At 42.3% G+C, this 13,011-nt stretch overlaps 1 protein-coding gene across 2 annotated transcripts in view; it reads left to right on the forward strand.

Annotated features, from left to right (window-relative positions):
• The window catches only part of mnd1 (meiotic nuclear divisions 1 homolog (S. cerevisiae)), a 92,632-nt gene that overhangs the window by 47,358 nt on the left and 32,263 nt on the right, over positions 1 to 13,011 (forward strand). For both annotated transcript variants that reach the window (XM_059964795.1, XM_059964794.1), the window contains exon 6: positions 6,660 to 6,774. In XM_059964795.1, coding sequence (XP_059820778.1) covers positions 6,660 to 6,774 — 115 coding nt within the window. The remainder of the gene's footprint in view (positions 1 to 6,659; positions 6,775 to 13,011) is intronic.

A 13,011-nucleotide genomic window follows, 5' to 3' on the forward strand; every position in this document is an offset into this window, starting at 1 on the left:
TCTTACCATTAATACTATATTCTGTCATCATATTTGACCTACCAAAATTAACCACTTCACACTTATGTGGATTGAACTCCATCTGCCACTTCTCAGCCCAGTTTTGCAACCTATCAATGTCCTGCAGTAACCTCTGACAGCCCTCTATCCACAACACCTCCAACCTTTGTGTCCTTTTAGCAAGTCTTATCCTCTTGCTCTTCATATACTTGTAGAATGCCTTGTGTTTTTCCTTAATTCTGCCTGCCAAGGCCTTCTCATGGCCCCTTCTGGCTCTCTTAATTTCCTCCTTAAGCTCCTTCCCATAAGCCTTATAACCTTCTAGATCTCTAACGTTGCCTAGCTCTCTGATCTTTTTGTAAGCTTTTCTTTTCTTCTTGACTAGATATATCACAGCCTTTGTACACCACGGTACTTCCCTGTCTCATTGGAATGTACCTATACGGAGCTCTGCCCAAATATCCCCTTAATGTTTGCCACATTTCTTTTTGTAATTTATGTTTTTATTGAAGTTCATCATCAAACAAACATTTCCATAAGATGTATTTCAGACATTGTACATAAATATCATATAATCATATATATCACAAATCTCCACAAAGTTTTTATCTGAGGTATACACTTATAGAAAAGAGTGGAAAGAAAAAAAACAAACAAAAGGAAAGAACTATGTACAAGTAGGGAGTGATCTTTTTTTTTACAACAGATTCATTGATTTTTGAGAATAAAATCAGGCCTATGAGGCATTATGTAGTTAAACCATTTTTCCCAGTATGAATCAAATTGTTCCAGCTTATGATTAACAGACGCTGTTATCTTCTCCATTTTGTAAATGTCCATTGTAATTTCCATCCATGTATTTAAAGTTGGGCTCTCCTGTGATAACCATTTCCTACTAAGAGTCTTTTTACCAGCCACCAACAATATGTTCACTAAATATTTATCTCTTTTCAACCATTCTTGAGGTATATATCCAAAGTATATGGTCTTACTCTCTAAGGGTATTACACATTTAAAGATGTCTCGTAGAGCATTGTGTATCCCCCTCCAATACTTTTTGATAACAGGGCAGTCCCAAAAAATATGATAATGATTTGCATTTTGATTTCCATAATTTCTCCAGCAAACAGGGAAGTTACTATCATAATGGGATTTCTGAGAGGGTATATTTGCCACATTTCTTGCGTACTTTTCACTGAGAGCATCTGTTTACAATTTAAGCATCCAATTTTCTGCCTGATAGCCTCATAAATCCCCTTTCTCCAATTAAACACTTGTCTAACTTGTCTGTTCCTATCTCTCTCCGGTGCAATTGTAAAGGAGATAGAATTATGATTACTATCTCATAAGGGAGAATGATGCAGTCATAGATGAGAGCTACAGGGAGGTAGTCACACCTAGGCTGCAGGAAGCAGGTTGTTGGGTGACAGTCCGAGGGGGGGAAAGCGCTATAAGGCTAGAACTTGCAGGAGTGAACTGGGATGATGTTTTTGCAGGGAATTGTACTATGGACATGTGGTTAATGTTTAGGAATCTCTTGCAGAATGCTAGGGATTAATTTGTCCTGGTGAGGAAAATAAAGAATGGTAGGGTGTAGGAACCATGGGTGACAAGTGAAGTGGAAAATCTAGTCAGGTGGAAGAAGGCAGCATACATGAGTTTTAGGAAGCAAGGATCAGATGGGTCTATTGAGGAATTTAGGGTAGCAAGAAAAGAGCTTAAGAAAGGGCTGAGAAGAGCAAGAAGGGGGCATGAGAAGGCCTTGGCGAGTAGGGTAAAGGAAAACCCCAAGGCATTCTTCAATTTTGTGAAGAACAAAAGGATGACAGGAGTGAAGGTAGGACCGATTAGAGATAAAAGTGGGAAGATGTGCCTGGAGGGTGTGGAAGTGAGCGAGGTCCTCAATGAATACTTCTCTTCGGTATTCACCACTGAGAGGGAACTTGATGACGGTGAGGACAATATGAGTGAGGTTGATGTTCTGGAGCATGTTGATGTTAAGGGAGAGGAGGTTTTGGAGTTGTTGAAGTACATTAGGACGGATAAGTCCCCGGGGTCTGACGGAATATTCCCCAGGCTGCTCCACGAGGCAAGGGAAGAGATTGCTGAATCTCTGGCTAGGATTTTTATGTCCTCGTTGTCCACGGGAATGGTACCAGAGGATTGGAGGGAGGCGAATGTTGTCACTTTGTTCAAAAAAGGTAGTAGGGATAGTCCAGCTAATTACAGACCAGTGAGCCTTACGTCTGTCGTGGGAAAGCTGTTGGAAAAGATTCTTAGAGATTGGACTTATGGGCATTCAGAGAGGCATGGTCTGATCAGGGACAGTCAGCATGGCTTTGTGAAGGGCAGATTGTGCCTAACAAGCCTGATAGAGTTCTTTGAGGAGGTGACCAGGCATATAAATGAAGGTAGTGCAGTGGATGTGATCTACATGGATTTTAGTAAAGCATTTGACAAGGTTCCACACGGTAGGCTTATTCAGAAAGTCAGAAGGCATGGGATCCAGAGAAGTTTGGCCAGGTGGATTCAGAATTGGCTTACCTGCAGAAGGCAGAGAATTGTGGTGGATGGAGTACATTCAGATTGGAGGGTTGTGACTAGTGGTGTCCCACAAGGATCTGTTCTGGGACCTCTACTTTTTGTGATTTTTATTAACGACCTGGATGTGGGGGTAGAAGGGTGGGTTGGCAAGTTTGCAGATGACACAAAGGTTGGTGGTGTTGTAGGTAGTGTAGAGGATTGTCGAAGATTGCAGAGAGACATTGATAGGATGCAGAAGTGGGCTGAGAAGTGGCAGATGGAGTTCAACCCGGAGAAGTGTGAAGTGGTACACTTTGGAAGGACAAACTCCAAGGCAGAGTACAAAGTAAATGGCAAGATACTTGGCAGGATACACAGTGTGGAGGAGCAGAGGGATCTGGGGGTACATGTCCACAGATCCCTAAAAGTTGCCTCACAGGTAGATAGGGTAGTTAAGAAAGCTTATGGGGTGTTAGCTTTCATAAGTCGAGGGATTGAGTTTAAGAGACGTGATGTAATGATGCAGCTCTATAAAACTCTTGTTAGGCCACACTTGGAGTACTGTGTCCAGTTCTGATCGCCTCACTATAGGAAGGATGTGGAAGCATTGGAAAGGGTACAGAGGAGATTTACCAGGATGCTGCCTGGTTTAGAGAGTATGGATTATGATCAGAGATTAAGTGAGCTAGGGCTTTACTCTTCGGAGAGAAGATGGATGAGAGGAGACATGATAGAGGTGTACAAGATATTAAGAGGAATTGACAGAGTGGGCAGCCAATGCCTCTTCCCCAGGGCACCTCTGCTCAGTACAAGAGGACATGGATTTAAGGTAAGGGGAGAGAAGTTCAAGGGGGATATTAGGGGAAGGTTTTTCACTCAGAGAGTGGTTGGTGCGTGGAATGCACTGCCTGAGTCAGTGGTGGAGACAGATACACTATCGAAGTTTAAGAGACTACTAAACAGGTATATGGAGGAATTTAAGGTGGGGGGGTTATATGGGAGCCAGGGTTTGAGAGTCGGCATAACATGTCGGCCAAAGGGCCTGTAATGTGCTGTACTGTTCTATGTTCTAAACATTTTCCCACTGAGAGATCTGACACCTGAACAGGTTCGTTTCCAAATACCAAATCAAGTACAGCCTCTCCTCTTGTAGGCTTATCTACATACCGTGTCAAGAAACCTTCCTGAACATACCTAACAAACTCCACCCCTTCAAACTCTGCTCTAGGGAGATGCCAATCGATATTTGTGAAATTGAAATCTCCCATCACGCCAACTCTGTTATTATTACATCTTTCCGGGATCTGTTTCCCTATCTGCTCCTTGATATCCCTGTTACTATTGGACAGCCTATAAAAAAACACCCAGTTATTGACCCCTTCCTATTACTAACCTCCACCCACAGAGACTCCATAGACAATCCCTCTATGGTGTCCACTTTTTCTGCAGCTGTGACACTGTCTCTGATCAACAGTGCCACGCCCCCACTTCTTTTGCCTCCCTCACTGTCATTTCTGAAACATATAAAGCCTGGCACTTGAAGAAACCATTCCTGCCCCTGAGCCATCCAAGTCTCTGTAATGGCCACCACATCATATCTCCAAGTACTGCTCCACGCTCTAAGCTCATCCGCTTTGTTCACAACACTCCTTGAATTAAAATAGGCACATCTCAAGGCTTTCAGTCTGAGCACGTCCCTTCTCTCTGTCACCTGCCTATCCCTCCTTCTTGCACTGTCTACAAGCTTTCTCTATCTGTGAGCTAACCTCCTTTTCCCCAGTCTCTTCAGTTCAGTTCCCACCCCCCAACAATTCTAGTTTAAACTCTCCCCAGTACCCTTAGCAAACCTCCCTGCCAGTATATTGCTTCCCCTGGATTCAAGTGCAACCCGTCCTTTTTGTACAGGTCACACCTGCCCCAAAAGAGGTCCCAATGATCGAGAAATCTGAATCCCTGCCCCCTGCTCCAATCCCTCAGCCATGCATTTATCCACCACCTCATCCTATTCCTATACTCACTGTTGCGTGGTACAGGCAGTAATCTCGAGGTTACTACCTTTGTGGTCCTGTTTCTCAACTTCCTTCCTAACTCCCTGTAGTCTCTTTTCAGGACCTCTTCCCTTTTCCTACCTATGTCATTGTTATCAATATGTACCACGACCTCTGGCTGTTCTTCCTCCCACCGCAGTATATCTTGGGCACGATCCAAAACATCCGGGACCCTGGCACCTGGGAGGCAAACTACCATCGGAGTTTCTTTCCTGCGTCCACAGAATCGCCTGTCTGACCCTCTAACTATAGATTCCCCTATCACTACTTCCTTCCCCTTCCCTACCCAAAGCCCTGCCACTCTGCTGCCCACTCTGATGCTGTCTGCTGGATATGGCTGCCTTGTGGTTAAACCTTTCGAGCTCTACTGGCTGATGTCTCGCGCCTGTGCTCTCTCGCCTCTCTTTAACCTGAGTAGTAAAAAAATCTCCCTTCACTCCGAAAAATCAGCAGTTCACTCGCAGCCTTTTTGCTCCAAATTTAAAAACCGTTGAAGATTCCTTGCCTTTTTTAACCTTTCGCACTCTACTGGCTGACGTCATGTACCTGTGCAGTCTCACCACTCTTTAACTCGAGTAGTAAAAAAACCCTCCCTTCGCTCTGAAAAATCTGCAGTTTACTTACAGCCTTCTTGCTTCGAATTACTGGATGTCTGGATGTCCTTGATGCAGTACAATACAAAGCAAAAAGTCTGATTGAATGTTCATTAAAATTTTATAAATGAAAATAAAGTGCTGGGAACAATCAGCAGATTGGGCAGCACCTAATGAAAGAGAAACGGGTTAGTGTTTCAGATTCAAGGGGTTTTCTCAAAGGAAGGAAAGAGAGAATTTCAGTGTTATTTTGTAGTTAGGGTGTGGGTCAGTTTGGGTACCGTGTAGATCCCAAAGGTAATGCTAAGGCTGCAATGAGAATAAATGCAAAGCAACACACACAAGATGCTGCAGGAATTCAGGCAGTCATGCAGCATCAATGGAAATTAATAAATAGTCGACGATTTGGGCCAAGACTGTTCTTCAGGAGTGGAAAGGAAGGGGAAGATGCCAGAATGAAAAGGTACTGAGAGGGGAAGGAGGAGCGCTAGATGAGAATAAACTGTTGATCTTGTCTATCTCCGCATCCCCCACTCGTTTTGCAATTTAAAACTTTATGCTCGCTTGCTCTTAGTTCAGGCAAGGAGTCTTAAAACAAAAAAGTTAATTATTTTTATCCCACGGATGTTCCCAGCAATTTTTGGTTTTAGAGTTTCAGTATCTATCATTCTTCTGAATTTTAAAGATAAAGATTAGCTTTTTTGTTACATATACATCAAAACATACCATAAAATGTGTCATTTCTGTTAAACCAGATCAGTGAGGACTGTGCTGAGCCATGCTTCTGGCATGCTCGCTATTGACGAACCTTAACCATACATCTGGTACCACTGCACCTGGTGGAAACCTTTGCGTTCACGAGGAGAATGTACCTTCTCCTTGCAGACAGCATTGGGGTTCTTACAGATAGCACAGTTAATGTTTGAACTAACTGCTACACTACCATGTCTATAAATGTCTTTTATCCAATTGTTTTCCATTTCCATAGAGATAAGCTATACCAATTTTATTTCTTTATTTCTTTTTAGTAATGGATTGTCATCTCTGTGAAACAATGTTGTTTATGAAAAATCTGGCTCTCAGAAACTCCAGATCTCCAAATCTACATTTACTTGTGACTGTAGACGCCACTCATACGTGATATAAATATTGGGTGGGGAAGAGATTGGAGTCATGGGAAGGAATAGGAGGGGTATTTTATGGCAGTTTTATTAGTGATGAAAAGGCAATTTTAGTTGGGATGCATTTAATAACTTGCAGTGCACTAAATAACTTTGCATACAATCATTAAAACATCTGCATCATTAGTCACAATAAAGATTTAGTAAGTTCAATATTTTTGACTGTGCTGCTTCTAGTTGTATCACATTCAGTGTTTGCTTGAAGTTGGTTTGAGATGGGAAAAAATCCTCAAGGAAATCCTGGACTTATAACAGGTTTTGTAACAATTGAATTGAAATAATCTGCATGTATTATTTAATCATTTTAACAACAGGAAAATCGTGAAGCTTTATCAAAAGAATTGGAAGAACTTCAACAAGAAAGGAATCAGTTGAAAGTAGAATTGGAAAAATACAAAGAATGTGATCCAGAAGTTGTAGAAGAAATAAGTGAGTAATTTGGTTCAATAATTGTAATCTGTTTCTGTGTAACCGCTATTCTGCTGCTCATATAGTGAAATTAACACTTCACAAACTTCTCAGAGTTTACTGAAGCTAACATTATTTTTGACCAAATGATCTCATTCATTTAGTGGGTACCTGCGATGTTTGAATGGGGGTATCACAGGAGTACCTTTGCATGTGCCACTAATACAGTGTCAGTAACATTATCTTGTCCAGGAAGCACTTGCTAAGACCTCATCTTCGGAGAGTTTCAGAGAAGCCATGTTTGCTTTGGCCTCTCAAAGCACACTCAGGTGTTCTATGAGACACTGAAAATTCTACAGCAATCAGACAAATCATGCCTTAACTGTGAAAGGCAGTGTCAGGGTTAGTGTCACATATCACAATTTGCTGCGAGCTAGAGCATTTCACTTTATATTTAAGGAGTTCTGTTATATACATAAATTTGAGAAAGGATCTTTTTCATAGAAGCTTTGGATGCATGTAAATCTGTCAGAATGACAAGCCTCCACAAGATAACACACACACACACACTTAGCAGCTCAGGCAGCATGGAGGAAATGACTAGAAAGAAAGCAAGCAAAGGAGAACAGTATAAGATAGGCCATTTGGCCTATTGAGTCTGTTATGCCTTCTCATCATGTCTGATCCATTTTCTTCCTCAGCCCCAATCTCCTGCCTTCTCTGTGTCTCCATTGATGCTTTAACTAATCTAGAATCTGTCAACCTCTGCCTTAAGTATACCCAATGATTTGACATCCACAGCAAATTTGACAATGAATTCCATAGATTCCCCACTCCCTAGCTAAAGAAATTCCTCCTCATCTTGATTGTAAATAGACGTTGTTCTATTCTGAAATGGTGTCGTCCGGTCTTAGACTCCCCAACCATATGAAACAGCCGCTGTCTAGACCTTTCAACATTCCATAGGTTTCAGTGAGAGCTCCCCCCATTCTTCTAAATTCCAGTGAGTGCAGGCCCAAATCATCAAATGCACTTCAAATGATAAGCGTTTCGATCCCAGAATCATTTTTATGAGCCTCCTTTGAACCCTCTCCAGTGTCAGCACATCCTTTCTTGGATAAGGAGCATAGTAGTTAGCCAATGTTTTACAGTCCAGCAATGTGGAATCAATGCGTGTAGCTGCCTGTAGTGTGTGCGTTCTCTGTGACCGGATGGGTTTCGTCTGGGTGCTCCAGTTTCCTCCCACAGTTGAAAGATGTAACAGTTGGTAGGTAAATTGTCTTGTGATTAGGCAAGGATTAAATCGGGGGTTACCAGATGGTGCAGCTCAGATGGTTGGGACTATTCCGTGCTGTATGTCAATGTGTAATAAATAAATAGATTCACAGTGGTTGGGTCTCTGGCACTGACTCTGCCTCTGTGGTTCGGAAGGGAAGGTGGGAAAAGAGGCATGCTGTGGTGATAGGGGATTTTTTAGGGGAATGGACAGGAGGTTCTGTGGACGAGAATTAGATTTTCAAATGATGTGTTGCCTCCTGGGATATTTCAGATTGCGCCCTCAGCGTTCTTAAGTGTGAGGGTGAACAGCCAGAAGTCGTGGTCCATGTAAGTACCAATGACATAGGTAGGATGAGTGATGAGGTTCTGCATAGGGAGTTGGGTGTAAAAGGACAGGATCTCCAGGGTTGTGATTTCAGGATTGCTATTCAAGCAACGTGCTAGTGAGGCTAGAAGTAGGAAGATTGCACAGTTTAATATGTGGCTAAGGAGGGAGTGCATAAGGTTTTTAGATCAAAGGGCTCTCTTCCAGGAAAGGTGGGATGTGTACAGAAGGGAGTGCTTGCACCTGAACTCAAGGGGGACTAATATCCTAGCGGGAAGGTTTGTTAATGCTGCACAGTCGCGTTTAAGCTAGAGTTGCAGGGGGATAGGAACCATAGTGAGAACAGTTAGTGAAGAGATTGTAGAGGCAGATGTTGGCAAGGCCGCAGATGAAGTCATGAATAAAAAGGTTGAGCATGTTGTGACCGGTGTCCTGAGCTGTCTATATTTCAATGCAAGATGTATCATAGGAAAGGTGGATAATAATGCTGAAGATGAACTAGCTGGTTTACAAACAGAGGCAATGTTCAGTGAAGAGAGGCTGTTGATAGGGCAAAATTGCAGTCAACAGGATAAGTTGCAACGTAAAAGGCACACAAAATTGGAAAGGGTGAATACAGACTGAAGGTATAATGTTTGAATACGTGCAGTTTATGGAATAACCGTATAACCATATGTTACGTACCCCGTAATTGGGTGTTTAACCAGCAGAGAAAGAAGAATCCGTTGGAGTCTGGTGGTACCAAACTAAAGGTGTTTATTAATAAAAATAAGCAAAACCATGTCAATAATGCAAATATACATATAAAACAGGTTGGCACTAATAAACCTAAAAGTGTAGGAATAATAATAATAAGCAATAATAAACAAGCTCTATCGATGTCTAGGGGCAAATAAATTGTCATAATAAAATATAAAGTTCAATTCAGTTCATGAGTGCTGATGTAGTTATGGTTGTTGTAATCGTTAGAGAGAGAGAGCGAGTGAGCGAGATGTAACAGCTACAGTCAGGCAAACCTTCCTTTGCTTTCTTAATCCGTCGTATCGGTGTGGTCATTCAGTTATGACCTCTCCGTCCTTCTGCTAGACCGTTCTTCTGTGGTGGACTCGTCACTCTGGCATGAGTGGACACACACACAAGTCCCCACCGGCCCTGCTTTTAGACTGATAGCCTTAATGACCAACCTCCTGGTTTGGTCTTCGAAGCCCCCACCTTTCTTGTGGGTTCCAACACTCAATCAGTGTCCACTGGCATGTCTGGACGGTGTCTCTCCAGACCTGTCTTTTATCCCTACTCACGGGGACGCAGCTATCCATTACTCCTGAATGACTGTGTCCATCAAATAAGGCCACTCCTTCAGTTCACTGAGGAATGTTTATGAGCAAACTATTGTCCTTGCAGCGAAACAGTAAATAATTCAAAAAGCAGTCACGATACGGTTAATCAGCGATTTCCCCCTCTCTCTTATCTGTCGCAGATGTTCTTGCCTGTTTTTCGTCTCTTTCTCATGGTCAACATAACAACAGTAATAGTTCGTGGTTCTCAGGAGGGGTTGGTTAACTCTTTACCCCATTGTCCGTCAGGTCTGTTCATCACTCATAACACATATAACAATTACAGCACGGAAACAGACCATCTCAGCCCTTCTAGTCTGTGCCGAGCGCTTACTCTCACCTAGTCCCACCAACGTGCACTCAGCCCATAACCCTCCATTCCTTTCCTGTCCGTATACGTATCCAATTTTTTTTTTAAATGACAATATTGAACCTGCCTCTACCACTTCTACTGGAAGCTCGTTCCACACAGCTCCAACTCTCTGAGTAAAGAAGTTCCCCTTAAACTTACGCTCTTTAACTCTCAACATGTCCTCTTGTTTGAATCTCCCCTACTCTCAATGGAAAAAGCCTATCCATGTCAACTCTATCTATCTCCCTCATAATTTTAAGTACCTCTATCAAGTACCCCCACAACCTTCTACGCTCCAAAGAATAGAAGACCTAACTTGTTCAACCTTTCCCTGTAGCTTAGGTGCTGAAACTCAGGTAACATTCCAGTAAATCTCCTCTGTACTCTCTCTATTTTGTTGACATCTTTCCTATAATTTGGTGACCAGAACTGTACACATCTGTACACAATACTCCAAATAAGGTAGATGATCTTGCAGCATAGCTGCAAATTGGCAAGTATGATGTTGTAGGCATTGCTGAATCTTGGCTGGAAGAAGATTATAGCAGGGAGCTTAATGTCCAAGGATACACATTGTATCAAAAGGATAGGCAGAAAGGCAGAGGGTTGACATTGCTCTGTTGGTAAAGATGAAATCAAATAATTAGAAAGAGGTGACATAGAGTCAGAAGTTGCTGAATTATTGTGGATAGAGCTAAGGAACTACAAGGATAGATCGACCCTGATTGAAGTTGTACAGACTCCCAAACAATTGTAAAGATGCAGCCTACAAATTACAATGGGAGATCAAAAATGCATGCCAAAAGCACATGTTACAATAGTCATGGGTGATTTCAATATGCAGGTAGATTGGGGAAAATCATGTTTGTGTTGGATTCCAAAAGGGGGAAATTCTAGAGTGCTTACGAGATGGCTTTGCAGAGTAGCTCATGATTGAGCCTACCAGAGAATCAGTTATTCTGGATTGAATATTGTGCAATGAACCAGAATTGATAAGAGAACTTTAAGGTATAGTGAGAGAGGAGTTGGCCAGAATTGATTGGAAAAGAACATTGGCAGAGCAGCAAAGGCTGGAATTTGTGGAAGCAATACAGAAGCAACAGGAAATTATACATTCCAAAGAGGAAGAAGTATTCTAAAGGCAAGATGACACAACCATGACTAACAAGGGAAGTCAAAGCTAATGTAAAAGCTAAGAGAGGGCATATAACAGAGCAAAATTTAGTGGGAAGATAGAGGATTGGGAAGCTTTTATAAACCAACAGAAGGCAGTAAAAATAGTCATTAAGAAGGTAAAGATGAAATACTAGCCAATAATATTAAAGAGGATACCAAAACATTCTTCAGATACATAAAGCATAAAAAGAGAGGTGAGAATGGATATTGGACTACTGGAAATTGATGCTGGAGAAGTAGTAATGAGGGACAATGAAATGGTGGATAAACTGAATAAGTATTTTGCATCAGACTTCACTGTGGAAGACACTAGCAGTATGTTGGAAGTTTCAGAGGTCATGAAGTGTGTAAAATTACCATAGAACAGTACAGTACAGGCCCTTCAGCCCTCCATGTTGTGCCGACCCATATAATCCTTAAAAAAAAAAGTACTAAACCCACGTTACCCCATAACCCTTTATTTTTCTTTCTTCTATGTGCCTGTCCAAGAGGCTCTTAAATACCCCTAATGCTTTAGCCTCCACCACTATCACTGGCAAGTCATTCCAGGCACTCAAACCTCTGTGTAAAAAAACTTACCCCTGATGTCTCCCCAAAACTTCCCTCCCTTAATTTTGTACATATGCCCTCTGGCGTTTGCTATTGGTGCCCTGAGAAACAGGTACTGACTTATCTATGCCTCTCATAATCTTGTAGACCTCTATCAAGTCCCCTCTCATTCTTCTACGCTCCAAAGAGAAAAGTCCTAGCTCTGCTAACCTTGCTTCATATGACTTGTTCTCCAAACCAGGCAACATCCTGGTACATCTCCTCTGCACCCTCTCCATAGCTTCCACATCCTTCCTATAATGAGTTGACTAGAACTGAACACAATACCCTTAGTGCAGTCTCACCAGAGATTTGTAGAGTAGCAACATGACCTCTCTACTCTTGAACTCAATCCCCCTGTTAATGAAGCCTAGCATCCCATAGGCCTTCTTAACTACCCTATCAACCTGCGCAGCAACCTTGAGAGATGTATGGATTTGAACCCCAAGGTCCCTTTGTTCATCCACACTCTTAAGTAACTGACCATTAATCCTGTACTCAGTCTTCTGGTTTGTCCTTCCAAAATGCATCACTTTACTCTTGTCCGGATTGAACTCTATCTGCTGTTTTTCTGCCCAACTCTGCGGCCTGTCTATATCCTCTTGTAACCTTCGACAACCTACAGCTCTATCCACAACTCCTCCAATCTTCGTGTCATCTGCAAACTTACTCACCCATCCTTTCGCCTCTACATCCAGGTCATTTATAAAAATCACAAATAGCAGGGGTCCCAGGACAGATCCCTGCGGCACTCCACTAGTCACCAACCTCCAGGCAGAATACTTTCCTTCCACAAATACCCTGTGCTTTCTTCCTTTAAGCCAATTTTTTATCCAAACAGCCAAGGTTCCACTTATCCCATGCCTCATGACTTTCTGGATGAGTCTCTCATAAGGGACCTTGTCAGATGCCTTGCTAAAGTCCATGTAGACCACATCCACTGCCCTACCCTCATCAATTTCTTTTGTTACCTCTTCAGAAAACTCAATCAGGCTCATGAGGTACAATCTTCCCTTCACAAAGCCATGTTGACTATCCATGAGTAGACTGTACTTCTCCAAATGCTCGTAGATCCATTCCTTCAGAATCTTTTCTAGTAGTTTGCAGACCACCGACGTAAGACTCACCGGTCTATAGTTCCCAGGTTCCTCCCTATTACCTTTTTTAAACAAGGGAACTACATTTGCTATTCTCCAGTCCTCCGT

The sequence above is a fragment of the Hypanus sabinus genome, chromosome 3 (assembly GCF_030144855.1).
Source record: "Hypanus sabinus isolate sHypSab1 chromosome 3, sHypSab1.hap1, whole genome shotgun sequence".
NCBI lineage: Eukaryota > Metazoa > Chordata > Chondrichthyes > Myliobatiformes > Dasyatidae > Hypanus > Hypanus sabinus.